Below are 26,497 nucleotides of genomic sequence, written 5' to 3'. Positions count from 1 at the left end.
CACTTAGGACCTGGTCACTTTATTAGTAAAAACCAAAAATCCATTATTTTGTTTCTAAACTACGTCCGACCTGAATTCCTGCTGCGACAGGATACGTACGCGCTCTTTGAGCCCGGTCGCATCAAAGAAAAACCAAGAAAACCCCTAGGGAACCTCAAAGATAGGACTTCACAAAGGAGCAGAGACTACTCCATGTCCAACTGGGGCAGAATTTTTGAGAAGATCTAAAAAATTCGTGCCGACAAGCCACTATAGGAGATCTAAAAAATTCATGCTGACAAGCCACTACAGGATATTCAGCTAACCCAGAACTCTGAACTAAGGCAGAAATTTTGAGAAAAGCCTCAAAATTTCCGCGTAAAAAATTAAAAACCAGCCACGGAAGAAGAGGGCTCCCTCATTCAAAACGCATGTCATGACAGTTAAAATATTGTCTTTTTTTTTTTCAAAATATATATATATATATATATATATATATATATATCTTGGTAGTAGCATTACAAAAATCATTTCTCTGCATAATGAAAATAGGTTTGTCTTTTGAATACCGGAGCTAAAGGGGTTTTGGGTCCAAAAAGCAGAAGATGCGACAGCGCCGATGTCACGTCCCAAAATACCCCCTAGACGTGATTGGCACCAAGCACACACCACCGGCCAGGCGAACCACATTTTCATATGTTAACCATTTACGAAAGCACTAAAAGAAAATAAGTGCAGGTCCAACAACGTTATTAATGATAAAAATGCGAAATAGTTGCCAACCAAATCCATATCGATTTATGAAGACCAACGAACGCTAAGATAAAAAGAATCTCTAGCCCACATCCCACGCTAAGACCATGGAGCATCTAATAGAATTACATGAGTTTGAGTGTCGGGCATATAAACCCAAAATAAAAGAAATAATTAGAAATAAACTAGATAAAGCTGAAATGGCTGCCTCCACGAACAATGCGGTGGCTCACCTCAGCAACATAATCGACTCACGAAATCTTCAATTACCAGCCTCGTTCTCAACGACAGTATCTGCATGGACATGCAGGTAAGGAGTGAGTTATACATAAATATAACCCAGTAAGATCCTCGACCCGCCACTTTAAATACCCTTGGAACAAGTGTTTGAAAATACAAACACACAACAAGCACAAAATATTACGCACATGAATATATCATTATATAATAGCAACCAAGTCCCAAACCACTGCTTATTAAGTATATTATATATCTCAACACAATTTGCACTAAGGACCTGTCATAAACGGCAGTTAAAGAATTAATCAACACCATGAATCCACGGCAACATACACAATGTGCCAAATATGTCAAGACGCATACACAATGCTAAGGGAAGCATACACAATGCCCCAATATCATCAAGAAGTATACACAATGCTAAAGGAAGCATACACAATGCCCCAGTATAATCAAGAAGAATACACAATGCTAAGGGAAGCATACACAATGCCCCAATATCATGGCTCACAACTATATCACATCACAAAACAATTTATAAAGAGAGTTTTAGATTATTTGAAAGTAAAGTATATGCGGCTAACCTTAAGGACCACCAATTCTGCCAAGCACACGCTGGCCCGAACACATGGACCAGGCAAACAAAATATATTTTTAAAACGGGTTTTGAAAAGCAACTACCTAAAGCTTAAAGTCTCACTTACCTTAAATTCACAATTCAAGCACACATCCAAATAATTCAAACTGCGTTCTCGAGTCTCCGGATTGCCTAAAACTACACAAAAACGGATTTAGAATGGTCAAAATCCTTAGGGTAAACCATTTCTCTATTTTTAGAGGCTTAAACGGTTAAATTCAAATTTAAAAGGATGAAAACGCCCTCTGGTCAATGTGTTAAAAACCCAACAAGACATATGATTTCGGGAAGGCCTTAACGAGAGGATTCCAACGAAATATAGAAATCTAAAATCCGACAATATTTGCCCTTTCAAATCAATGATTTGATTGAAGATCCCTAGAGCTAAACTTTCTCAATTCCTCAAAATATCCCCATGTTTTCACCATAAAGATTCACTCATAATTATATAATAAACTTGAATAAAAGATTAGAGTCATTACCTTGATGACTTTGGATGAAAGGTCTTATTTTTTATACCCTCTTTCCCTTCTTTTTCTCCCTTTCTTTTCTTTTCTTCTACTGGTTTTTTCCCTTCTCAGTTGCTCGTCCTTTTCTTTTTGTTTCTTTCAGTTAGGCGTCACATCTGATGGCTTAGACTATCAGACTTTTAAAGCCCCTATTTTTTTTCCTTTTCCTTTTTGGGCTTGGCCCACTAAATTTCCTCTTTTCAATTTTCTTTTTTTAATGCTAATTTCAAATTTCTTTTCTTTTTAATTCCTTTTAGCTAAAATTACCAAATAAACCCTTATTTAAAAATTGGGTTATTAAATTCTCCACCACTTAAAATAACATTCGTCCTCTAACGGATCTAGATCATACCTATAACACTTTATCTAGCATATCCGCCTCGGACTCCCAAGTAGCCTCCGCGGTTGGGTGATTACGCCATAACACTTTGACTGAAGCTACCTTCTTCGACATCAATTGTCGTACTTGCCTATCAAGAATAGATATGGGGCCCTCCTCATAAGTCAAATTCTCATCGAGCTCCACATCCTTTGGCTGACTCTTATGGTTATCATCACCAACATATCGGCTTAGCATAGAAACGTGAAATACAGGATGAACAGCAGACAATCTCGGAGGTAAAGAAAGTCAATATGCCACCAACCCAATTCAATCCAAAATCTCATAAGGACCACTGTACCTAGGACTTAACTTACCTTTCTGACCGAATCTCATAACTCCTTTCATAGGGGATACTTTTAGAAAGACTTTTTCCCCCTTCATGAACTCCATATCACGTACTTTCTTATCTACATAGGACTTTTGTCTGCTTTGTGCTATCCGAAGCCGTTCTCGTATCAATGCAACTTTTTCCAAGGATTGCTGAACCAAATCTGGACCCAATAGTTGTGCTTCGCCCGGTTCGAACCATCCAACAGGTGAACGACACCTGCGACCATATAGAGTCTCAAATGGCACCATCTGTATACTCGATTGGTAGCTATTATTATAAGCAAACTCTGCCAAAGGCAACTGATTGTCCCAATGACCACCAAAATCAATCGTGTAAGCTCTAAGCATGTCCTCTAAAATCTGAATAGCTCAGTCAGATTGTCCATCGGGTTGTGGATGAAAAGTTGTACTCAACTCGACCTGTGAACCCAACGACTTCTGAAAAGACTTCCAAAACTCAGCAGTAAATTGTGCACCTCGATCAGATATTATAGAATTAGGTACACCATGAAGTCTTACTATCTCACGGAGGTAAATATTTGCTAACTGCTCTGAGGTCTGAATAACCCAAACCGGTATCAAATGAGCAGATTTTGTGAATCTATCCACAATCATCCATACTGAGTCATGTTTCTTGAAAGTATTCGGCAAACCAACTATGAAATCCATCGTAATCCTTTCCCACTTCCACTCTGGGATAATCAAGTCTTGCATTACTCCGCCAAGTTTTTGATGTTCATATTTGACCTGCTGACAATTTAAGCAACTTGTCACATGTTTCAAAATATCAACCTTCATACCTTTCCACCAATATAATCCACGCAAGTCTTGGTACATCTTGGTAGCACCTGGGTGGATGGAGTATAGCGAGCTATAAGCCTCTTCAAGAATTAGTTGTTTCACATCATCCACCATAAGAATACACAGTCTACCATGACAACGTAACACGCCTTCGCCATCAATAGAGAATAACTTAACGCCCCCATTTTGTACTCGATCTCGTAGTTTAGCAAGATGGGAATCTTCATATTGGCAAGCCTTGACTTGCCCCACTAAAGACGATTGTGCCACCATACCTGCAAGTAACCTGCCATGCATTGTATGATCAATCCGAACTCTGCGGTTGGCCAATGCCTGAATATCCTTAGCCATAGGTCGTTCTTCAATAGTAAATCGGGCCAAGCTGCCCATAGTCTTTCTACTCAAGGCGTCTGCCACCACATTCGCTTTACCAGGATGATACAAAATAGTAAGATCATAATCTTTAAGTAACTCTAACCACCGTCGCTGTCTCAAATTCAGATCTCTTTGCTTGAATATGTATTGCAGACTCTTGTGATCAGTATAGATTTCGCACGGCTCACCATAAAGATAGTGACGCCAGATCTTGAGTACAAATACAATTGTGGCCAATTCTAAGTCATGAGTCGGATAATTCTTCTCACGTTTCTTTAGTTGTCGAGACGCATAAGCTACCACTTTTCCATTCTGCATCAAGGCACAACCCAACCCAACTCGAGATACATCACAATAAATGGTGAAACCACCCTCATCAGTAGGTAAGGTCAAAATCGGAGACATAGTCAATGCTGTCTTTAATTTCTGAAAGCTTTCTGAACATTCATCTGACCACTGGAATACCACACCTTTCTGAGTTAAATGTGTCAATGGAGTAGCTATCTTCGAGAAACCCTCCACAAACCTTCTGTAATATCCAGCTAGTCCCATGAAACTGCGTATCTCTGTGGGAGTAGTGGGTTGAGGCCAATCTTGAACTGTTTCAATTTTCTTTGGATCAACTTGAATCCCATCTTGAGACACCACGTGTCCTAAAAAGGAAACTGTGCTCAACCAGAACTCACATTTTGAGAACTTGGCATAAAGCTTTCGTTCCTTAAGTATTTGTAGCACAATTCTCAAGTGTTGTCTATGCTTAGCCTCACTCCGAGAGTAGACCAAAATATCATCAATGAACACAATCACAAAATGATCTAAGTATGGCTTGAATAACTTGTTCATGATGTCCATAAATGCTGCGGGGGCATTAATCAGCCCGAATGACATCACCAAAAATTTGAAATGCCTATATCTTGTCCGAAAAGCTATCTTGGAGATGTCCTCAGTCTTGATTCTCAGTTGATGATAACCTGATCTCAAGTCAATTTTGGAAAAATGAGTAGCACCATGCAGCCGATCAAACAAATCATCAATACGAGGCAATGGATACTTATTCTTGATTGTCGCCTTGTTCAGTTGCCTGTAGTCAACGCACATTCTCATCGTGCCATCTTTATTTTTCACAAATAACACAGGTGCACCCCAAGGCGATACACTAGGCCTAATGAAACTCTTATCAAGTACCTCTTGGAGTTGAGCCTTCAGTTCTCTTAACTCAGCTGGAGCCATACGATATGGAGGAATAGAGATAGGTTGGGTCCCTGGGACTAAATCAATGTTGAACTCGATTTCTCTCATCGGGGGTAGGCCGGGTAAATCTTCGGGAAACACAACCGCAAATTCGCGAACAACAGGCACACTATCAATAGTAACATTCTCCGCTCGAGTATCATGAACGGTGGCAATAAAACCCAAACACCCATGATTAATCATTCGGCGTGCCTTTACATAAGATATTATTTTTCCTTGAGTCACAGGAGTCATGCCTTTCCACACTGCAGGTTCTCTAGGAAAATTAAAACGTATAAGCCTAGCATAACAATCAACCAATGCATAGCATGATGCCAACCAATCTTTGCCCATAATCACATTGAAAGCGAACATCGGTAACACACATAGATCAACTACAGTCTCTCTGCCCTGAATAGATATCACACAATCTCTATAAACTCTATCCACTAATATACTCTCCCCCACGGGGGTTTCTACCACATACGGCATATTAATAGAGTCAACTCCTCATTCTAAGAATATAGCAAAAGAAGGAGATACATATGAATACGTAGAACCAGGATCAATAAGAGCATATGCACCATGAGAACCGATAGTAATAATACCTGTGACTACTGCATTAGATGCCTCAACATCCTATCTGGTCATAGCAAAGAATCTCTGTGGTCCACCCCCTCCTTGAGCAGCTTGTGTACCCTGTCGATCCTGTCCATGAGCACCCTGTGGAGCGGCCCTAGCTGGCTGAATCTGACCTATGTAGCTGTAGTAGTTCCCTGCGGTTGTGTAGTAGCTCGACTAGCACCAGAATTTCCTTTAGGACAGTATTTAGCAATATGCCCCTTTTCACCACAAGTAAAACAAGCCCCATCTGCCCCAAAGCAACGACCATTGTGATTTCTACCACAGTTAGAATACCTCGGATGATAACCTGACTGATATGACCTATTACCCTTCCTCTGCATCTGTTGCTGGCCCTGTCTAGCTGAATAACCACTAGAAGACTACACCACTGATTCTGACTGAGTAGGTCTGGACTGCCCACAATAAAAACCACTCTTGCCCCCAGATGGAGCACCACTAAACCCACCCGTGTTACATGACTTTTTGCTTTCACGCTCAACTTTGTCCATATCTAGATAGGACTCGTAATGAAGAGCAGTGTCAACTACATCTGAATAGGTACCATATCGCACATCTCGTACTACAGGACCACGATAGCGATACTCAAGTCCATCCACGAATCGTCTCACCTTCTCTCTCGGATCCTCAACCAAAGAAGGCACATACCTGGATAAATCTGTAAACTTGGCCTCATACTCTGTAATGGTCATAGTTCCCTGCCGCAGATTATTGAAATGACGTCTCATCTCATCTTGCTTGCTTAATGGAATAAACCTGTCCTTAAGCAATGCTAGAAATTTTGACCAAGTAATAGGTGGTAACCCTGCTTGTCTACCTCTCTGAATCAAAATCCACCAAGACTCTGCAGACCCTGAGAATAAGAAAGTGGTAAATTCCACACCACGAGTCTCTTTCATCCCCAACGTAGTCAATATGTTTTCACAACGATCAATGAACTTCTGAGGTTCAATAGAAGTTGGTGAAGCATCAAACTCTGGTGGCTTAAGATCCATAAAATTCTTAAACTCCTTGGATTGCCCTATAGACTGGACGACCTGTTGAGGGGCCAACTGAGGTGTCTGATTAGCTGCAACATTTAACTGAACTTGAGCTTGTGCTTGTGAAGTAGCCGGAGGACCTAGAATTCCACCATGATTGGGCGCCAATGCCTCCAACACATTCAACAATCTGGTCACCACATCTGCAGGCAAAGCAATAGTAGGTGCAGCACCTGGTGCTGGTGGAGTGTTCTGAACCACTTGTTCGTGCACTTGCTCTGACGCAACTCGGGGCTGACCCCCATTCACAACTTTGGGCTGAGGAGTGGCCTGAGTCCGAATCTGAGCTCCAGTCTGATGAGTACCAGCTTGTCTACCACCGCGGGTAGCACTCTGTCCAACACCACGTTTAGCAGATGAAGATGCGCGTTTCTTAGCCATCTGCGAAATAAATATTACAAGGTCAGACTTGATTCAACTCACGCACGAATAAGGAATGAAAGAAGGGAAAACTTCCTAGATGTTCAGTAGCCTCAAGGTCATAAATATGGGCACCTACATACCGATGAACAAGACTCTACTAAACACTGCTCCATGACCCGGGACTTAAAGCCTAAGCTCTGATACCAACTTTGTCACGTCCCAAAATACCCTCTAGACGTGATTGGTACCCAGCACACACCACTGGCCAGGCGAACCACATTTTCATATGTTAACCATTTACGAAAGCATTAAAAGAAAATAAGTGCAGGTCCAACAATGTTATTAATGATAAAAATACGAAATAGTCACCAACCAAATCCATAATCGATTTATGAAGATCAAACAACGCTAAGATAAAAAGAATCTCTAGCCCACATCCCATGCTAAGACCATGGAGCATCTAACAGAGTTACATGAGTTTGAGTGTCGGGCATGTAAACCCAAAATAAAAGAAATAACTAGATAAAAACTAGATAAAGCTGAAATGGCTGCCTCCACGAACAATGCGGTGGCTCACCTCAGCAACAGAATCCACTCATGAAATCTTCAATTACCAGCCTCGTTCTCAACGACATTATCTGCATAGACATGCAGGTAAGGAGTGAGTTATACATAAATATAAGCCAGTAAAATCCTCGACCCGCCACTTTAAATACCCCTGGAACAAGTATTTGAAACACACAACAAGCACAAAATATTACGCACATGAATATATCATTATATAATAGCAACCAAGTCCCAAACCCATGTTTATCAAGTATATTATATATCTCAACACAATTTACACTAAGGACTTGTCATAAACGGCAGTTAAAGAATTAATCAACACCATGAATCCACGGCAACATACACAATGTTAAGGGAAGCATACACAATGCCCCAATATCATGGCTCACAACTATATCACATAAAAAAACAATTTATAAAGAGAGTTTTAGATTATTTGAAAGTAAAGTATACACGGCTAGCCTTAAGGACCACCGATTCTGCCAAGCACACACTCGCCCCACACATGGACCAGGCAGACAAAATATATTTTTAAAACGGGTTTTGAAAAGCAAGTACCTAAAGCTTAAAGTCTCACTTACCTTAAATTCACAATTCAAGCACACTTCCAAATAATTCAAACTACGTTCTCGAGTCTCCGGATTGCCTCAAACTACACAAAAACGGATTTAGAATGGTCAAAACCCTTAAGGTAAACCACTTCTATATTTTTAGAGGCTTAAACAGTAAAATTCAAATTTTAAAGGACGAAAACGCCCTCTGGTCAATGTGTTCAAAACCCAACAAGACATATGTTTTCGGGAAGGCCTTAACGAGTGGATTCCAACGAAATATAGAAATCTAAAATCTGACAATATTTGCCCTTTCAAATCAATAATTTGATTGAACAACCCTAGAACTAAACTTTCTCAATTCCTCAAAATATCCCCATGTTTTCACCATAAAGATTCACTCATAATTATGTAATAAACTTGAATAAAAGATTAGAGTCATTACCTTGATGGTTTGGGATGAAAGATCTTACTTTTTATACCTTCTTTTTCTCCCTTTCTTTTCTTTTCTTCTACTGGTTTTTCCCTTCTCAGTTGCTCGTCATTTTCTTTTTTTTCTTTCAGTTAGGTGTCACGTCTGATGGCTTAGACCATCAGACTTTTAAAGCCCTTATTTTTTTTCCTTTTCCTTTTTGGGCTTGGCCCACTAAATTTCCTCTTTTCAATTTTTTTTTAATGCTAATTTCGAATTTCTTTTCTTTTTAATTCCTTTTAGCTAAAATTACCAAATAAACCCTTATTTAAAAATTGGGTTATTACAGCCGGCAACACGGATCAACTTAAGATAGGAAAAACTAACCCATTTTTAATACAGGTCCCCAGGATATCGGAAGAGGATCCTTTTTTCTAACTTTGCTCCATGTGCAGGAAATGCTTCGCTAGAGAAGGGTCCAGACCACTGCTGAGATCCAGCTTCTGGAATATATATATCCAGCTATGAGGGTTATGAAAGTTTTTAGCTCCCACCAAGGGCAAAGCCACGAGGGCTATAAAAATATCAAAATGCCGTAAGGGCTAATACCTAGCCACGAGGGCTACAAAATGAGAGAAAACGCCATAAGGGCGAATATCCAGCCAAAAGGACTATAAAAGATCAAAACGCCATAAGGGCAAATACCTAGCCATAAGGGCTACAAAAGGATTTAAACACCGTAAGGGCATACCTAGCCACAAGGCTACAAAGGGATTTAAATGCCAAAAGGGCAAAAATCTAGCCACAAGGGCTTCAGAAAGACGAAAACGCCATGAGGGAAAACACCTGGCCATGAGGGCCTACAAAGAACAAAAAGACCATAGTGGTAAAATGTTTGGCCAAAGAGCCATAGTAAAACAATACGGCATATCTTACCAAAAGGGTCATAACCGGAACAAAGGACGAAAGAAAGAAGATTTAGCCAAAGGGGGCATATCTGCCATTTACACCATTCATACAACTGCCAAGAGGGCCATTGCACGTTTATTTTCTAGCTGTCGAGAGGGCCATTGCACGTTTATTTTTCTGCTGCCGAGAGGGTCATTGCACGTTTATTTTTCTGTTGCCGAGAGGGTCATTGCACGTTTATTTTCCTGCTACCGAGAAGGTCATTCATACTAGCTGCCAAGAGGGCCATTTATACAAGCAAGCCAGGAAGGCCATTTATTTCAATTGCCAAGAGGGTCATTCATCCAAACATGCCGAGAGGGCCATTCATACAAACATGCCGAGAGGACCATTCATACAAATAGGCCAAGAAGGCCATTTATTTTAACTGCCAAGAGGGCCATTTATTTCAATCATCAAAATGGTCGTTCATACAAACATTCCCAAAGGGCATTTATTTCAAATGCCGAGAAGGCCATGCATATAAATTATGGGATATGACAAGACAGCGGAGCGATGTAAAACCGGTCATGAGACCACAGTATTCGCCCCCGAAAGGATAAAAGTGATAGAAATGGGTGAGGAGACCGCAGCATTTGCTAAAATGGCAAGACGATGTAAATCTGGTCATGAGACCGCAGTATTCGTCACCCAAAAAATCAGCAGATGGCAGCATATTGGTAGCCGCCAAGGAGCAGGCAAAATCAAATCAAATCCATATAGATTATGGAGCAAATGTGGAATTTTTCTTACGCAGCCGGTCGAGATAAGGTGCCCATGAGAGTCAAGCTCTCCGGCCAAGACTTGGAAGGTCACCCCTCACTATACTCAGCCACACAAGATTGTTTATTGCCTATATGCTTTGCTTGTTTTATTATTCCGCAACCGGTTGGACACACATCGGGACACATGAAGGCATTCCCACATAAGGGATACCCTTTTCCTCCGATTGAGTCGAACTACAAAGTGACTTAATTCCCAAGAACAGGGATATGTGGGCAGATTCAATGCCAGAAAGTCAGTCACACTCTTACCAATCACATCGGATTTACCAGCTTGACAGCCGGAAAATCTGAGAATTTACTTTAATTAGCATTTAGAAGTCATAGTCATGTTGAACTACAAATCGTCTAAACTCTCATGGAACCTGAGATATGTAGAAAACCTAGAAACCAAGGTTCGGCCATATATTTTGAAAAATTGCATGAAAATGAGGGGTAATAAGACTAGGGTCAATCAAAAATCAGGATTAGCCAAATTTCATTGCTCGGCAATGGTCCCGCCATCCCCGAACACCGAAGGGGCAGTTGTTGACACCTAATTTTTGACCTCCTATAATTTATTTTAATCGGTCAAAGCACTTGAATATTAAATTGGGTAATATATGTTTTCTTTTAGAAAAGTCAGAATGGTTTTGTAAACTATGCAGATAATGTTTTACCCGTATTGTTTGGTAAAATAATTTCTACAATACACCATTTGAAAAATATGTTTACAACAATTGATGATGCATTTATTAATCTCAACCAGAAAAAGTTATTTAATTGTCCAAATTATCAGAAATTAATCAGCAAATATTTATCCCATTTTAATTCAAGGAAATTACTAATTAAAATGAATAATCATTTTTACCCCAAGTTTTAAATTTCTGCATAACTAATTTATGTGGACAATTCTATAGGGATCTAGTAGCTCAGTTGGTTGGCTACCTGAACTTTCACTTTGTTGGTGAGGGTTCGAATCCCCACATTGTAATCCCCTCCCCATTTCCCCTTCCCCTACCCCATATGTAATGAAAACAATTTTTAAAAAAATGTGGAAAATTCTCAAATTAACTATAATTAATTTAGATAATTAATTTTGGTTATATAGCTTGCTTATTATATGTTTAATTATGGTTGTGATTGAAATAATCAATCAATTAGTCAAATGGGGCTATAATTGGAATAACAAATTTATTGTTTAATTCAATTAAAAAACAGTCGTGTATTAGATTAATCGATTATTTGGTTTTAATTAATTTTTTTAGTAATCAATCTTTTTACCGTTTCATTTATTCACGTTTTTTTAAAATATACGTTTTTTTATTATTCGCATGTCATGTGTATACATAATATATATATATATATATATATATCACGAATAAGTCGAGCTGCCCCTATTTTTTATGGACCGAGTCCAGCCCAACAGGGCCAGACCCGGCCCAAATCGTGAATACATATTCCCTCCGCCACATACAAATCGACCCCTAAGGGGTCATTTGTATTTTGCTAAGGTTTTTTTGAGAAACCCTAGCCGCCAAAGGGCGATGCCTTTCTCTCCTACGTCACTGTCGCCATTTGTGGTAAACTTTCAGGCGGCTGTGTTCTTTTCTGTCTTGGTGTGGCTAGAACGAGTAAAGCAGTAATTGCTTCCACCCGTTTTCACCTAACACCGCCCCAAACATGGTATTACCTCTCATGCCTTCACCTTTTACATGCTTTAACAGTAACATCCTGCAAAGCTTTAATTGTTTTTGTTGTTTCGCGATTTTGAATGCTCAATTTTTATTGGTTCATGAAGAACCCCACAAATCGATCCATTTCAAAAATAGATCTGACCCTTCGTTCTTGTTTTTAGGCTAATCTTGACCCTACAATGACGTTGTGAGGAGGAAATCCCATCTATTGGAAGTTATCCCGCATCGCGAGTTCAAGGGTTTTGAAGTTTTGGGGATTCCTATTTAAAGAACTCCGTTTTTCGTTATTGAACAAGTTTGAGAATATTCTGAAAAATATACTCATTAACACTCGAAATAACTAAGTTTTGGCATCTTTTCCTTCAAAACTTTAAGAATTCGAGTGAGTTTAAAATTTTAAAATTTATTTTCTGATTTGTGGTGTGATTTTGAGCATATTTGGGGGAACATTTGATCCTTTCAAGTCTAGATCTCGACAAAAGGTTGTACTACAAGAGGTAATCCTTTGCTTCCCTTTGTTTTCTCGTAATTTTCTGCATTCTTGTGATATGTTTAGCTGATAGTGATTAGTTTTTTTTTTTTTTGGTAGTAGTGTGTAGTTTCCAGTTTCTTTGTTTAGTCCGGCTTCATCATGATTAGTTGCAGTAATTAGTTCCCTTTTTTTTATTAGTTCATCATGTGTAAGTGTATTGTTTAGCTGCTTTGTTTGCTTGGTTTAGCCTACCATGCTTAGTTATGATGTCTAGTTCTTCTGTGCTTTGCTTGAGCTTGCCTTATCTAGTTGTAGCAGTCAAGATCTTTGTTGCTATGTGGAGTATAATTCAACATGCTTAATTGTAATGTTCAGTTACACATGCTTTCTTTGTTTAATTCATCATGATTAGGCACAGTGTCTAACTTCATGTTCCCTGATAGGTTCATTATGTGTGTCCTAATTAGCTTATCTGCTTTGCTTAATCTATCATGACCAATCCATGAAAGTTTGTTCATCCATCCCTGTTTGGATTATCATGCTGGAACTCGGCTAATTAATCCCTTATTTGGTTTAGCCTACCATGTGTGTTTTATGATGGTTTAAGTTTTGATTTTGTTCAGTTGCTATGATGTTTTAACTTCCTGTCTATTTGGCTGAATGTTGTGTGCTTGTCTAGCCTTTGTAGCTGTCCTAAGCAGGTTTAGTCACTAAGTGTTAATGTACTAGTATGAAACAGCCTTAAAGATTAAAAAATGAGCCTGTGTGATCTTGTGAACTTGCCTAATGACTCTACCTAACTTAACAAGTGTGCAATGTAGCATTAAAGTTTTAATTTGGTTTACATAGAGAGAGGCAGCTTGATATTTTTAAAATTATTGGTGTGTAACTTGGCTGTGACAATAGGTTTATTGATTTATTGATCTAATGTGGGGTTTAGGTATCTTGATATAACTAAAAAAAAAGGGGCCAAATGAGCTCACATGATTGGTTTAAGGTTGTAAACATAGCCTAGGGAGTCAAATCTTTCAAAAACCTGTACACAAACTGGTCGTTATGAGAATTTTTTGTGAGTCTGCATATCCATGACATGAGTTAAAATCGCACATGACCATTGTAATATTGCTGCCCTTCTACTTGCTGATGGTTTGTTGTCTTAGGATCCTTGGATCCTCAGTAAATGGTTGTATCTTTACATGCGTTGTCCATAAGAAAGGAGTGACATGTTCAAAGAGTCATAAGGTGATTGTGTGTTATGAGTCATCTGCTTTGGATTATTTGTCTATACTCCTTGTTTTAATTAAATGGATATTAGAATCATCTTGGAAACCTAAGGGGTTGACATGTCTACTGTGTTATTTGTCTACTATCGCACACTCATATAAGGATTACATGATTCATAAGTTGTTTATAATCTGTAAACTTTTGTTGTTGCTACTGCTATGTTGATTCTTGCCTTAGCACATTTTGTAGTTAGTCTTTCTTGCAATGTTCATTGATTGTTGATTGGTTGGAGTGTTCTGTTACACATATAAGGGTTTAATTTAGTCAAGGCAGTTGAGGTTGTATACTCGTGTATCCTTGAAGTATATATATGAAGATACACCAATAGGGAGGTTCAAGTGGTCAGCAAAGATTAAGCTTGAACCCTCGCCGGTGTTAGCCATGCCTGGGGTTCCTAGAAACCCCTTAGACCTTGTGCAACATCGGGAACACGAGAGTGAAAGCTTTCTATTGCTAACCATTTAAAAATCCCTGAAGGTGTGTATATTATAGGTATACCAAAGGGATACATGTGTGTAAATCTTTTCCCTTGACTCATACTTAAGCATTAATTAGGCAGTTTTCGCTATTATTTCATCTTTGAATTTTGATTATTTGTTTGGATGTGCATTCCTGGTAATAATCCTTATCCTTTTCTATGTGATATCCTCCTTTACATTTCTGGGTCGTCCATTTTTTCATACAAGGATTGGGCCGAGGCCCAATTCCAACCCTAACCAAGACGGTGTTGATTATGTGAGGGAAGCTAATATTTCTGAAGGCCCAGTCATGGGTGAAAATGACCCAAAGGCCCAGCTATGGGTAAAAAATAATACCAACGGGATTGGTAGCCCGTTAGTAAAAATAATTCCTATTTTTCCTTGTTTGATTCTTTGTTGTATAATGTGTAAAAGTTAAACCTCTACTATTAGTGAAACCCCATGGATTAGAACTTAGGATACTCACTTAGTGATATAGGTTTTAAATCTAAAATTGGTACAGAATCCCTTTTTCCGAAATTAAAAAATTAAAAAAAAAAAAAGAGAGATAGAAATCCATCTTGTAGTAAGACTGGCAAAAAAAATGCATTTTTCTCATAACCTAAGTAAAGCAGTTCTTTTGGGTCACAAAGATTTGCAAAATTGACTTTCAAAATTAAAGCGTGTATTAACTAGCATGAATTTCAAAATTTGAGCCGAGTGGAACGAGGTTGCTTTAGTTTTGGTTCTTGTTAACAAAGCTAAGCATGCAAACTGGGATTTATTGAATTCATAAAACCTGAAACTTACTTGATTTTCTGGACCAAAATAATATCCCTTTTGTAAAGAATTTTGGGCAAGTTGCATCAAATTTGGGCCTGGAAGCCCACCAAAAAATGGAGTGAAAAATGAGACATTTGGGTTCGTGAATTTGGACTAAAATGGACACATTTTTGGACCGGATCATTGGACTGAGCTTGACATTTTTGAGGGCTGAAAGTATATGGGCCAGAATTCAAGGTTTGATGGACTATGGTTTTGACTTATTGGGCTTCACTTAAAATGGACCTAATAAAATGGACTGATTATATGAAAATATGGGATATATTCCCGTTTGATATAGATATACATACTACTAAACACATTTCGTTAGGACTAGAAAGCAGCGACTCTATCAGGGAGCGATCCCGGATGTGTCCTAGTCCAGAAATGAAGTGGGTTGAACACTTACGCAGAATTTTTCTAAACCAAACCCCTTATTTATAAGGGGAATTTTTGCCTAATTTTTTATTTTTTTTGGGAAGATGATGATAAACATAAAAATGTTGTATTTTTATGGAAAACTTTAACATATAAACAAATAAATACACTTTACAGTGAAGCTCATAGGTCAACCGTATTCTATGGATCCTTAATACCAGGGTGCTTAAAACCTTCCCTAGGGAATCAGCAGAACCCTTACCTCGAACTCTGATCCAAGAAGACTTTTTCTCAGTCTGAAAAACTCTTTAAATCCGGTTTTCCTAATTTTCCTTTTGAATAAATTAGGTGGCAACTCTAAAAAATATAAATCCAATTAGAGCACCAACAACCTCGAAGTGGCGTTTATGCCTTAACCCGCATAAAAGCGAACCATAACAAGAGGCTTCATAGAGTAGTCTAGCATGTCATGTCAGATACTCAGTTGTGTTTAGCCTTGTCAGCTACGTTATCATGATTTCCGTACTTATGTTTAAAACGTTTTTTTTTTCAGACTTAGGATTACAAAATCTCATACTTATTCAGACTTTCATAATTTAACTTATATTCCACATCAATACATGTCCCATGTTGATTCAGCAAGTCATGTGGTTCGCTCGGTCACACGCAACAAGGCACCGAGTGTCGTGTTATGCTCAAGCCATGGTTCGGGGCATGACAGAGATAAAAGAGACATAACAAACTCATCTATCTGAATATCGGCATACTTCTAGTAACTTCCAAAGCAACAAAGAATTGCAGCAAATTTACATAACTATCGGAGCAATTCTCCAAAACCTATAATTATAGTACACTTCTATTAATATCCAACACAACTCTCAATACCTAAAATCAACCAAATTCAAAGTGTCTCATAATTTGATTTTAGTTTTCTTGGTATGTTCTAGAGGGCCCGGATTATACTAAAATAGAAAAACATTGGAAAAATCATAATAATAATAATAATAATAATAATAATAATAATAATAGCGTACATATGTAGATCGGCAATAATGTCTCATGGAAATAAATGACGTACCTTATAGATAATAATTTTGTAGAACACCTGTGGGAAAAAGAAACAAAAGTAAACGATTATTCAGATGTCTCAGCCATATCATCAAATATCTTGGGTGAATTCAGTGTGCACAGTATTTTGTGAAAAATCAGAACATGCATGTCAGGTCAGAGAGCAAAAAGGGGAAACTTTCTAGGAAACGGCGAAACACAATATGAAGATTCAAACATATTAGAAAGGAAAAAAAAACAAAGCTCAAATCTGAGTGCTTACTGGTAAATAAAAAGAAGTAACAGATGAATAAATGAAGAAGTGCATAAAATATGAAGAGTGAAGAAGAGACAAAAACTTCATTTCAAATCTCATTCACTGTCATCTTCTACGCCCCCAAACCAGGGACGGATCCGGTGTAATGGATGTGGGTTTCCTGGAATCCACACTCGATACCCCGAATCTTGTATTTATATTGGGAGTCTGTTAATTATATAACAAATGGCTAGTTGGAAATCCATTACTAAAATAAGTTGTTGGCTCAACGGCAACAAAGGAACCTTGATTCAGCGATGTTCTTGATGTAGGATCAATTCCCCTTGGAGTCTTTTTGTCTGAATTTGCATATTAGTTCATTTTACTAGAAACCCACAAGCTTAAAATCCTGGATTCGCCTCTTCCCCAAACAGTCACCGCAAGAACAAAGATTATTTAAAAAGAGAGATGATAGTTTGAAAGAGTGAAGAAGAGAGAGAAGCAGAGGAAAATCTGAAAAGTCTGAACTAGAGTCGTGGAATGAGAGAATTTGATCAAAGATACCTCTAGAGATAACATCGAAGAAATCATACAAGAATAGTTCGCGTCGTTTGCTTAAAACTAAGGAGTAATACACGTGTTAGCAGGAATAGATTAAAAGGTATCTATCCAATCAGATGGGCCCAAGTACGAAGTACCATTGACATTACTCTTGGTATAATAAGTGACTACGGTGTTCGTCCACCTCTTGTTCACTTCTAAATAGTAGTAATACACACGCGCACAGGTCTTTCTTCTTTTCCACTTGAGCAACTATTCTTCATTAAATGTTGTTTGACTCTTTCTTTTTTATTACTTCTTGACTTTTTGTTTAAGACTTTAAGTATTAAATAAGATTGGAATTTTTTTTTTCTGTAAAACTTAAAAGTTCTTCTCTCCCCGTAATGATGATTCTTTACTTAATAAGGAACTGAAGCAAATCATTGAAGTCAAGGTTATCAAATGGGTCAAACTAGTGGTACCAACATGGAAACTTAATGTGGATAGGTGTACAAAAAGAAATCCAGGAAGATCGATCGGGTGGGGGGGGGGGGGGGGGGGGGGAGTTCTTAGAGATCATAGAGGAGATACGAAGATGGATTTTGCTGTATTCTTTGGAGTAACTACAAACAATATTTCTGAAGCTAAGGCTCTATTGTTTGGAGTTAAATGGTGCTTTGATAATGGGATCAACCAGTGAATCATTGAATTAGATTCTCTGGTTTCTATCAAGAGTGCTAGGAAAGAATTTGAATGCTCATGGGATGTTGTGGATATCTTTGCACAAATCTTGCAGATAGCACAACAAGCAGATTATAAGTTTCAACATTGCTTTAGGGAAGGGAATACACCAGCTGATTTCCTGGCTAGCAAAGGGGAGCAAATGAAGACCAATACCATCTTCAATGATGTTGTTTCTCTACCTAATGAAGTTATAGCATTACTGAAGAAGGATCAAGAAGCATGGCCAAACTTTCGATTCAAACCAAAGAAGGGTTGCTATAGTCTAGATTATGGTTGAATGTTTGTACAACTTTTGTAATATTTTCCATAAACTTCTGATCAAGAAGTGTTATGGAACAACTCTATGTTTTGGCAGTATCAATAAGAAAGCCCATCTAAGTTTCAGTCATGGAACTTAGAGGCCGATTGAAAAAAATAATAATAAGGAACTAAAAAATGTCTTTTTGTTTTTAATTTGATTCACAACTTGGATTAAACCTTTAATTTGTGACAAGTTAATAATTATTAGTATATTTTTTATTTTATCGATTTGTATATATAAACGATAAATAGCCTAAAGTTGATCAAATCGATGCATTGTTTGCCTATTTGGAGGTTCTAGGAGCCATACTGCTTTGATCGTAGACGTATACTACCAAAAAGTCGCTAATTTCTTATGGAATTGTTTTTCAGAATTTGGTTCGTGTCAGTAACATTTCCGATGAATTGTCCTCGAAAATCCTATACCGACAAACCAAATCCCGATGTTTGCAGAAAATTAGTGATTTTATGGTAGTGATATCTACCGTTCAAAGCAATGTAGCACCCGAAATCTCCAAATCCTAGATCCATCTCTAATGTAGGATGAACTTAGACAACTTAAACTATGTGATTTTGTTGGTTACGTCTGACGGAGTACAAGTAAGGGTGTCAAGTGGGCCGGGCCAGCCCGAACCCGGCCCGATAAACCAGGCCCACCACCGGCCCGGCCCAGACCCACTAAGAGGTGTAAGGGGCTGGGCTAGGTGGGATTTATTAGGAGGCTAGGCCGGACAAGGTGGACAACCCACCAGCCCGCCCCACCAGTAGCCCCGGGGATGGCCCACAAGGGCATCGGCCCGGCCCGGCCCACTTCAAATAAAAAAAAAAGATAAGTACTACATTTATTACTAATAATAAGTATTTTAAAAACATTGTATCCCAATAAATTAAGAGTCTCTTTTTACGGAGCACTTTAGTTTTCTTTAAAATTGTATTTTAAAGCTAGACAATCTTGTTTTCTCAACAAATATACCTTTGATACATTTTCAGTATATAGTATATATTAGATTGTGATAGTACTTATCTCAATAAATATACCTTAGATAAATCATTCAGTTCAATTTCATGCTTTTTCACAAGTGTCTACGCAACACACTGGTATCCCCCTCCACCCCCCCATCCCCCTTAATAGGCTAATACCCGACGCTCCGGACTTGTGGAGATATATGTCACCACAATGTTGACATTTAACATGTTCCTCATTTACTCGCTCAAAATGCATCCACACCGCACTTGAAGTTGTTCTTCGAACTCGATGAGAAGGTGGAGGTGAAGTAATGTACACTAGTTGAATAACAAATTTAGATAAAGAGAGAATTGTGGAAGAATTGTCTGAAAATGAAGAAGAATGAAGGGGTATTTATAGTTTGAAAATATGACCAAAGTGAAGTTATTCATAAATTTAGGGGTTCAAATAAAATTAGCAACGACTAGTTTTTTAAATTTACAACGGGTAGCTTTTTGAATTTGACGACGACTAAACTTTTTTTAATTTAGCAATTTTATCATTAGATGTAAATGTTCATTTTATTATTATTAGTAAATGTAAATGTCTATTTTTGTATTAGAACTTAAAAAAAAAAAAAAAAAAAAAAGTCTGGCCCACTAATTATAACCCGGCCCGGCCCGATTAGCCCGAGGTGTAGCCCTTATCCGGGGTGGGCTGGGCCGGATACTCTTTTCCCTCTCCAAGCCCGGCCCCCTAACTTACGGCCCGGCCCCTTGTGGCCCACGTTTAAATGGCCCGGCATGACCCACTTGACACCCTCAAGTACAAGGCCCAAATGTAAAATACAAAACTTGGAAATTAGCTAGATCCCATCACAATACAATTGGGAGTTTATTTCCCGTTAAAATTAAAAATATTAGTTTAAAATGCAAGCACACTAGGTTAGCATACTTGTAATGGAAATACTGAACCACGGGATCTTGCTTGATTGGAACGTATATTTGGTACCAAATCTTTCTTTTTTAAGTAATTAAATCTCATTGGACGTATATTTGGTCCCAAATCTTTCTTTTTAAGTAATTAAATCTCATATCACAACCAAATCCGCTCCAAGATGGTATTACACAGATGACAGAACCATCAGTTCATTCTATTTTCATTCTCAAATTTTCAAAAGAAATGGGAAAAATCATTTTCTTCCTGATTCTAACCCTTGTTCTTTCAAAAATTGTGGCTTCCAGTCCTGAGATAAGGAGGCATAGTCATGGTGTTGGCAGACTTTACTTAACTAAGTTAATGAAAAAAGATTCATCCATTGATAATAATAGCCATTTTAGTTTAGCCATTGATTATTTAGAATTGGATCAATTTGTTCTTCCTCAAAAGGGGGTTAAAGATAAAGATCAAATCAAGAGATTGCCAGGTCAACCACCTGTCAAATTCAAACAATATGGTGGATATGTCACGGTCAACGCATCTGCTGGTCGTGCCTTATTTTATTATTTTGTTGAAGCCGAGAAATCCATGTCATTGCCCCTCCTCCTATGGCTTAATGGAGGTACACAAATTTAGTTCAATTTGTTGACATAAACATTTTCTCTTAATTACAGAGGATAATTTCTATTGAACTCGAGACATAGGTGGACAAGTCTTATATGGATTCAACTGAACTCATTGCATTTGACTCGAACTATGTATATATGCATACTAAAAAACATTCAAAATGTACAAATATAATCAAGATTACATTCATCCTATACGCGTTAACTCCAAATCTAACGATAGACATGTGGTTTTTGTATTTTCTAATACATTCTGAATTTAAGTACCTTGAATTCTTTTTGGTAGGTCCTGGTTGCTCTTCAATTGCCTATGGAGCTATGGAGGAAGTTGGACCTTTTAGAGTCCACGGTGATGGGAAGACATTGTATAGGAATCACTACGCATGGAATCATGGTAATTACCTTTTATTTGGGAGTGAATTTTATACCCTTTTTTTTTCTTGTTGTAATTTAGAAAATTGACCTCAACTTTGAATATCTATTCACTATTCATAGCGGCAAATATATTATTCTTGGAGTCCCCAGCTGGAGTAGGATTTTCATATTCAAATACAAGTTCTGAGGTCGAATCAAATGGAGATAGAAATACTGCCTTGGACAATGTAATATTCTTATTGAATTGGATGCAAAGGTTTCCAGAGTACAAGAATAGAGATTTTTACATTGCTGGTGAGAGCTATGCCGGCCATTTTGTACCTCAATTGGCAGAATTAATCCTCCAGCATAACAAGCTTGCTAAAAAGACTCTTATCAACTTAAAGGGGATAATGGTAATTACTTACTTTTCTCACCCCTCTCTCACTTTGTAAAACTTTTCAGAACTGGATTTTTAATGCTATTTCTTTTATAATGGTATGATGGTGTTGGTGACAACTTGTAGCACCTCGACTATATATTTCAATAACTCTACCTATCAAAATTTACTATAGTTTCACCTATTCCCCGAGTTACGCCAGGGAACGAATCTAATGGCCAGCTAACAGATTGCCAAGAGCCTATATATATTAGAAAATCTACTGAATATTTATAAATATTTGATTGTGAACCTAGTTATAATTGTAGAATTATTATAGAATTAACTTAAAACGTTGTAGGAGCACAACTTCAGATCCTAGAACCGTCTCTGCATTAGGCCACACTTTTGGGTGGGGGATTTCTGATTCCCATGATTTTCACCAATTTTATTGAACACTAGCCATATCCTTGGATTCTGAATGTTAACTACGCTATTTTTTCAATTAACAAGCTATCCCTTTAACTGTGTTTAAATTGAGTTTCAATTTATACAGCATAAATGTTTGTGGGGACAATGATTGCTTCCTTAGAAGATTTTACTTTTTATGTACTACAGAAAAAATAAGTATCATGACAATTTACCATGTATGCTAAACATAAACATATAATGCATAACTGCTTGAAGGAGATGGTGCGGATATTAGTGTTATGACATATTAAAACTTTCACTACCCCTCACAGCCCAACTCTGATAGTTTTTATTATGTTCTTTTTTTCTTTTCTTTTTTTCGGTGCAGATTGGGAATGCAGTGATAAATTATGAGACTGATAAAAAGGGAATGTATGAGTACCATGCAAGTCATGGCTTGATTCCAGATGAGATTTTAGAGGAAATAGAGAGATACTGCAATTTCTCGGACAAAGCCCTTCCTCAACCGCACGAGTGCGATAATGCCATTGATATAGCTATTGCTAATACTGACCCCATCGATCTTTACAACATATATGCCCCTTTATGCCCTAATTCCGACGACCTCACTGATAGATATACCCCCTATAAAAATTCAGTAAGTTAATTTTGGTTTTTTTAATTTGTCTTAATTTGAACTAATCATTCAATAACGTAAAGATGTAGAAAACTTACAGTACGTGCTATTAATGAAACTTTATGTGTGTGGTACTTTGTTTATTAAATTCATGATGTATTTGGAGTATGTATATATTGCTAACAAGATTAATTATGGAATGCAGCAAGTGATCGATCCATGCAGTGATGATTATGTTATTGCCTACATGAATCGTCTTGATGTTCAAAAGGCTCTCCATGCCAATGTCACCAAAATTAAGTATAATTGGCAGCCATGCAGGTATTTTCAGTTCGATATATTCTAGCTTGCCTTTAATAACCGTAATATTTTATTTTAATAAATTTTAGTCAGTATGCAGTATATAATCAAGTATAGTCACCGTATAATTGGTATAATATAATTCATGTGTACGCTAATTATTAGTATATAACATGAGTATACACCAACGACAGCTACAAACTATTATGGCTAGACATGTACAAATACTTTAAGCTGATTAACTAAAAATGTTAAGACCCCAACATTGTTTGCTCTAAACTAGTTATAATGGGTTAATTGGATCTAGTTTAAAACAAAATTTGCAGTGATGTCATAGCATGTTGGACGGATAGCCCATTAACAATAATTCCTCTTCTCAAAGAAGTTATGGCAAATGGAGTAAGAGTATGGATATTCAGGTGAACACTTAATTAACTCCTCAGGCCACCATTTTTCTTGTGGTTTTTTTTTTTTTTTTCTATTGTGTTATTATTCAACTTTTAATGGTAATAATCTATTTAAGGGTTTGCAAAATTGCAGCGGGGACACAGATGGAATAGTACCATTAACTTCGACTAAGAAATCTATTAAGAAGATGAAGCTTCCTGTTGAAACACCTTGGTATCCCTGGTTCCACAGTGATGAGGTGCGTGCATTACTTAGTTATATACATGCCAATTAAAGATCGTTTAACACTTTCAAGTCACCAAAAATATCTTCAAATAAGTATCTTTAAAATGTGAAATTTGTAATACAAAAATAAGATTACTACAGTTAAAGGTGACCTGATATAAACATTCCTTAGAGAACTAATTGTATGCTCCCGCCGTCCCAAGACAATAAGTGTCACCTTAAAAAGAAATTGTCCCAAAATAAGTGTCACGTTAAGAATTCAAGACAAAAATTGACATGTGTTTCCATCCACGTCCTTAGCATTAAAGTAGTCCTCCTTAACATACTTGATTCTCAAAAGACATTTATTACAAAAGAGTAGTTTAGTAAACTTCACGTTATATTTATTCATTTCTTAATATGTGTGATTTTTGCTAAGGTGACACTTATTATGGGAACAGGAGAGTATAAATTTAATTGACAAACTTAGGAGAATAATTTACTTTTTAAGCTAAATAGAAATAACTTTGACCTCTTTCATGTTGGACAAAAGTACTTCATTGAACAGCTAAAATGTCCACAAAGTTATTAAGACTCGTCTTTTGGCTCCACGAGAAACTCTAATAAGCACTTCAAATTTTCATTGAGGGAAGCATCTTTCGTACTGTAATTTTGAAACATGAAAATTTGTTTGGGCACTTACATATAAATTACTATCTTTTATTTATTTTAATTTAGGTTGGTGGATACGCACAAGTATACAAAGGTAATTTGATATTTGCTACAGTGAGAGGAGCAGGACATCAAGTGCCAAGTTATCAGCCTGCTAGAGCCTTTTCACTCGTTAACCACTTCCTTGCAGGAACAAAGCTCCCCAATTCTCCAACACACAAAATAATAACGTAGTTATTTCCTGTACAATCAATTATATATTCCTCTTTCAATAATGTACACCTAGACTTAGTCAAAACATCGCAATGAGACAAAATTATTAAATAAATTTCATTTTCTTTCTTATCGATATATTATCAGGTACTGCTGGTTTTACCCATAAGTTAAAGTACATAATAGCATGTGAACTAATTGTATGAACGTTGGTATTCAATTTATTACCAATTGGATCATATAGTTGAAACGAAGTCTGTAACAAACACTTAAATGCTCAACAGTAGGAACTAATTCCTTTGATTGAATGTTTAAACTAACTCTTACAATGGAGAGATTAACCAAGGCAGTAGAAAAGATAACCGGGAAATAGTAACATAGAATAGAAGAGAGATGAGAGAGGATACAAACACTCATGAAGGGAGACTCTTAACTCAACAATACGCATAATTCCCAAAGCCGCAGACGTCAATCCTTTTATCCCTTTCTCACGTTCTTCGCTACTCAACCCGGATTTCAAGCAAATCTATTGTTTGGTTGTCTAATTCTTTGACCTCTGTGTGGTTTAGCCCCAGGCTCAACAGCTTGGTCGGCCTCTGTCTAGATAACTGGTTCATAAGCGTTATTTGGGCTTTCCATGTTCACAACTAAGTCTACCAAGTATTGAGCATTGGATTCTATCTTAACATTCTCCCCCAAGCAAAGCCATCGATATATTCCACATTTCCACCACGCAAACTTGTCACAAAGAAATTGATAGTTGATCACTTGATAAACTTGATAAAACTATGATAAACACGAGTTTTACATATATAAAAAAATCCAATGCTTTTGATGATAAAAATTTCTTGCATGATTATAAGTTAGGGAGCAATATTTTGTCTAATAGACATAAAGAGAGATTTAAAATTAGCGAGAAAAGATTTGTAAGAAAAGCAATTTGAGTTGAAGGTACCATCTAAAAATCTTGTTTTCTCAAAAGTAGCCAAAGTGAAAAATCATGTTTGAATAGTCAAAGCGTGTACGTGAATTAGATAGGGCAGTTGGCTAGAAGGCCACTTTCCAAACATATTTAGGAAACAAGCCACAAGTTTCAAAAGATTAGGAGCAGGGCCACCTTTTATTACGTCAGCATTGTTAGCCCCACAAGTTGTCACCTTAGCCCCAAAGTTTTGAAAAATATATTTTGGCCCCAACCCCCAATATTTTAATTACCCCAAAAAAAAATAGAAAACTAAATATTTCCCTCCAAAAGCTCACGATTGTCCACTTTCTAGATCTCGTTTCCGGTAAAAATTTCAATTTTTCATCAAAAAATTAATTCCCAACGACTCAAAGCTTTCCTATTTCAACCATTGTAACTAAAAGCTCATAGAAATCATTGAAAAAGGCGACTCCATAGTTGTAAACACTTTTCTGGCAAACTTTCGGCGTCATTCTAACATTGGAGTTCATTTTGGGAATACAAATTCTCTTGTGGAGTCAATTCTCCATTCAAATACCTCACTTCGTAATTGGTAAGAACTTTATTCCAACTCTTTTTGGTTCTGAATCTGGTGCTGTTAGTCGGTCAGTCATAGACCACAATAATAGACCACAGTCATCGACGAGTCATCGACCAAACATAGACCATAGTCATTGTCTATTATAGATTTATTATGGCGTCGATTGCACAATATATTATAGTAGGCGGTGATTACATGGGTGAATGGGAGGAGATCCCAAAATGTTGGAATTGGATTTCTATAAGCAAGGTGACAGTGTCGATTGTCGTGCGTCGCAATGGTACGTTTAATGACTGGGTTACGAGCTTAATGGAAAGCGGGGAGCTAAATTATGACCCCAACGACTTGCGCATTAGTATTATGATTAATGCTCTTCCCACTAGGG

At 37.4% G+C, this 26,497-nt stretch overlaps 2 protein-coding genes and 1 long non-coding RNA gene across 4 annotated transcripts; 1 reads left to right on the top strand and 2 right to left on the bottom strand.

Annotated features, from left to right (window-relative positions):
* Nucleotides 1-732: 732 nt before the first annotated feature.
* On the bottom strand, nucleotides 733-7,299 carry LOC132644194 (uncharacterized). Its single transcript, XM_060360771.1, has 2 exons — nucleotides 5,845-7,299; nucleotides 733-1,026 (listed from the first exon to the last, which is right to left on the bottom strand). The coding sequence occupies exon 1, from the start codon at nucleotides 7,297-7,299 to the stop codon at nucleotides 6,241-6,243; it is 1,059 nt and encodes a 352-aa protein (XP_060216754.1). The 3' UTR covers nucleotides 733-1,026; nucleotides 5,845-6,240.
* Nucleotides 7,300-7,618: 319 nt separating this feature from the next.
* On the bottom strand, nucleotides 7,619-17,932 carry LOC132644811 (uncharacterized). Its single transcript, XR_009583927.1, has 3 exons — nucleotides 17,240-17,932; nucleotides 16,710-16,736; nucleotides 7,619-7,919 (listed from the first exon to the last, which is right to left on the bottom strand). It is a non-coding gene; the product is annotated as an uncharacterized LOC132644811 (long non-coding RNA).
* Nucleotides 17,933-20,572: 2,640 nt separating this feature from the next.
* LOC132644810 (serine carboxypeptidase-like 40) lies at nucleotides 20,573-24,728 on the top strand. Of its 2 annotated transcripts, XM_060361420.1 has the most exons (8): nucleotides 20,573-21,025; nucleotides 21,316-21,423; nucleotides 21,525-21,799; nucleotides 22,562-22,831; nucleotides 23,016-23,131; nucleotides 23,437-23,529; nucleotides 23,651-23,756; nucleotides 24,461-24,728. In XM_060361420.1, exons 1-8 carry the CDS (start codon nucleotides 20,596-20,598, stop codon nucleotides 24,626-24,628), a joined length of 1,566 nt encoding a protein of 521 aa, XP_060217403.1. In that variant the 5' UTR covers nucleotides 20,573-20,595; the 3' UTR covers nucleotides 24,629-24,728. The 2 variants fall into 2 exon arrangements, with proteins under 2 accessions (XP_060217403.1, XP_060217405.1); XM_060361422.1 differs by lacking the exon at nucleotides 22,562-22,831.
* Nucleotides 24,729-26,497: the final 1,769 nt, after the last annotated feature.

The sequence above is a fragment of the Lycium barbarum genome, chromosome 6 (genome assembly GCF_019175385.1).
Source record: "Lycium barbarum isolate Lr01 chromosome 6, ASM1917538v2, whole genome shotgun sequence".
In the NCBI taxonomy this organism is placed as follows: Eukaryota; Viridiplantae; Streptophyta; class Magnoliopsida; order Solanales; family Solanaceae; genus Lycium; species Lycium barbarum.
This window is presented reverse-complemented; position numbering and strand designations above follow the sequence as displayed.

Coding starts and splice junctions, on each gene's coding strand:
- LOC132644194 (XM_060360771.1), bottom strand. CDS start 7,299: ATGGCTAAGAAACGCGCATCTTCATCTGCTAAACGTGGTGTTGGACAG.
- LOC132644810 (XM_060361420.1), top strand. CDS start 20,596: ATGACAGAACCATCAGTTCATTCTATTTTCATTCTCAAATTTTCAAAA. Junction 21,026..21,315: donor CCTCCTATGGCTTAATGGAG/GTACACAAATTT, acceptor TCTTTTTGGTAG/GTCCTGGTTGCTCTTCAATT. Junction 23,530..23,650: donor GTAAGAGTATGGATATTCAG/GTGAACACTTAA, acceptor GCAAAATTGCAG/CGGGGACACAGATGGAATAG.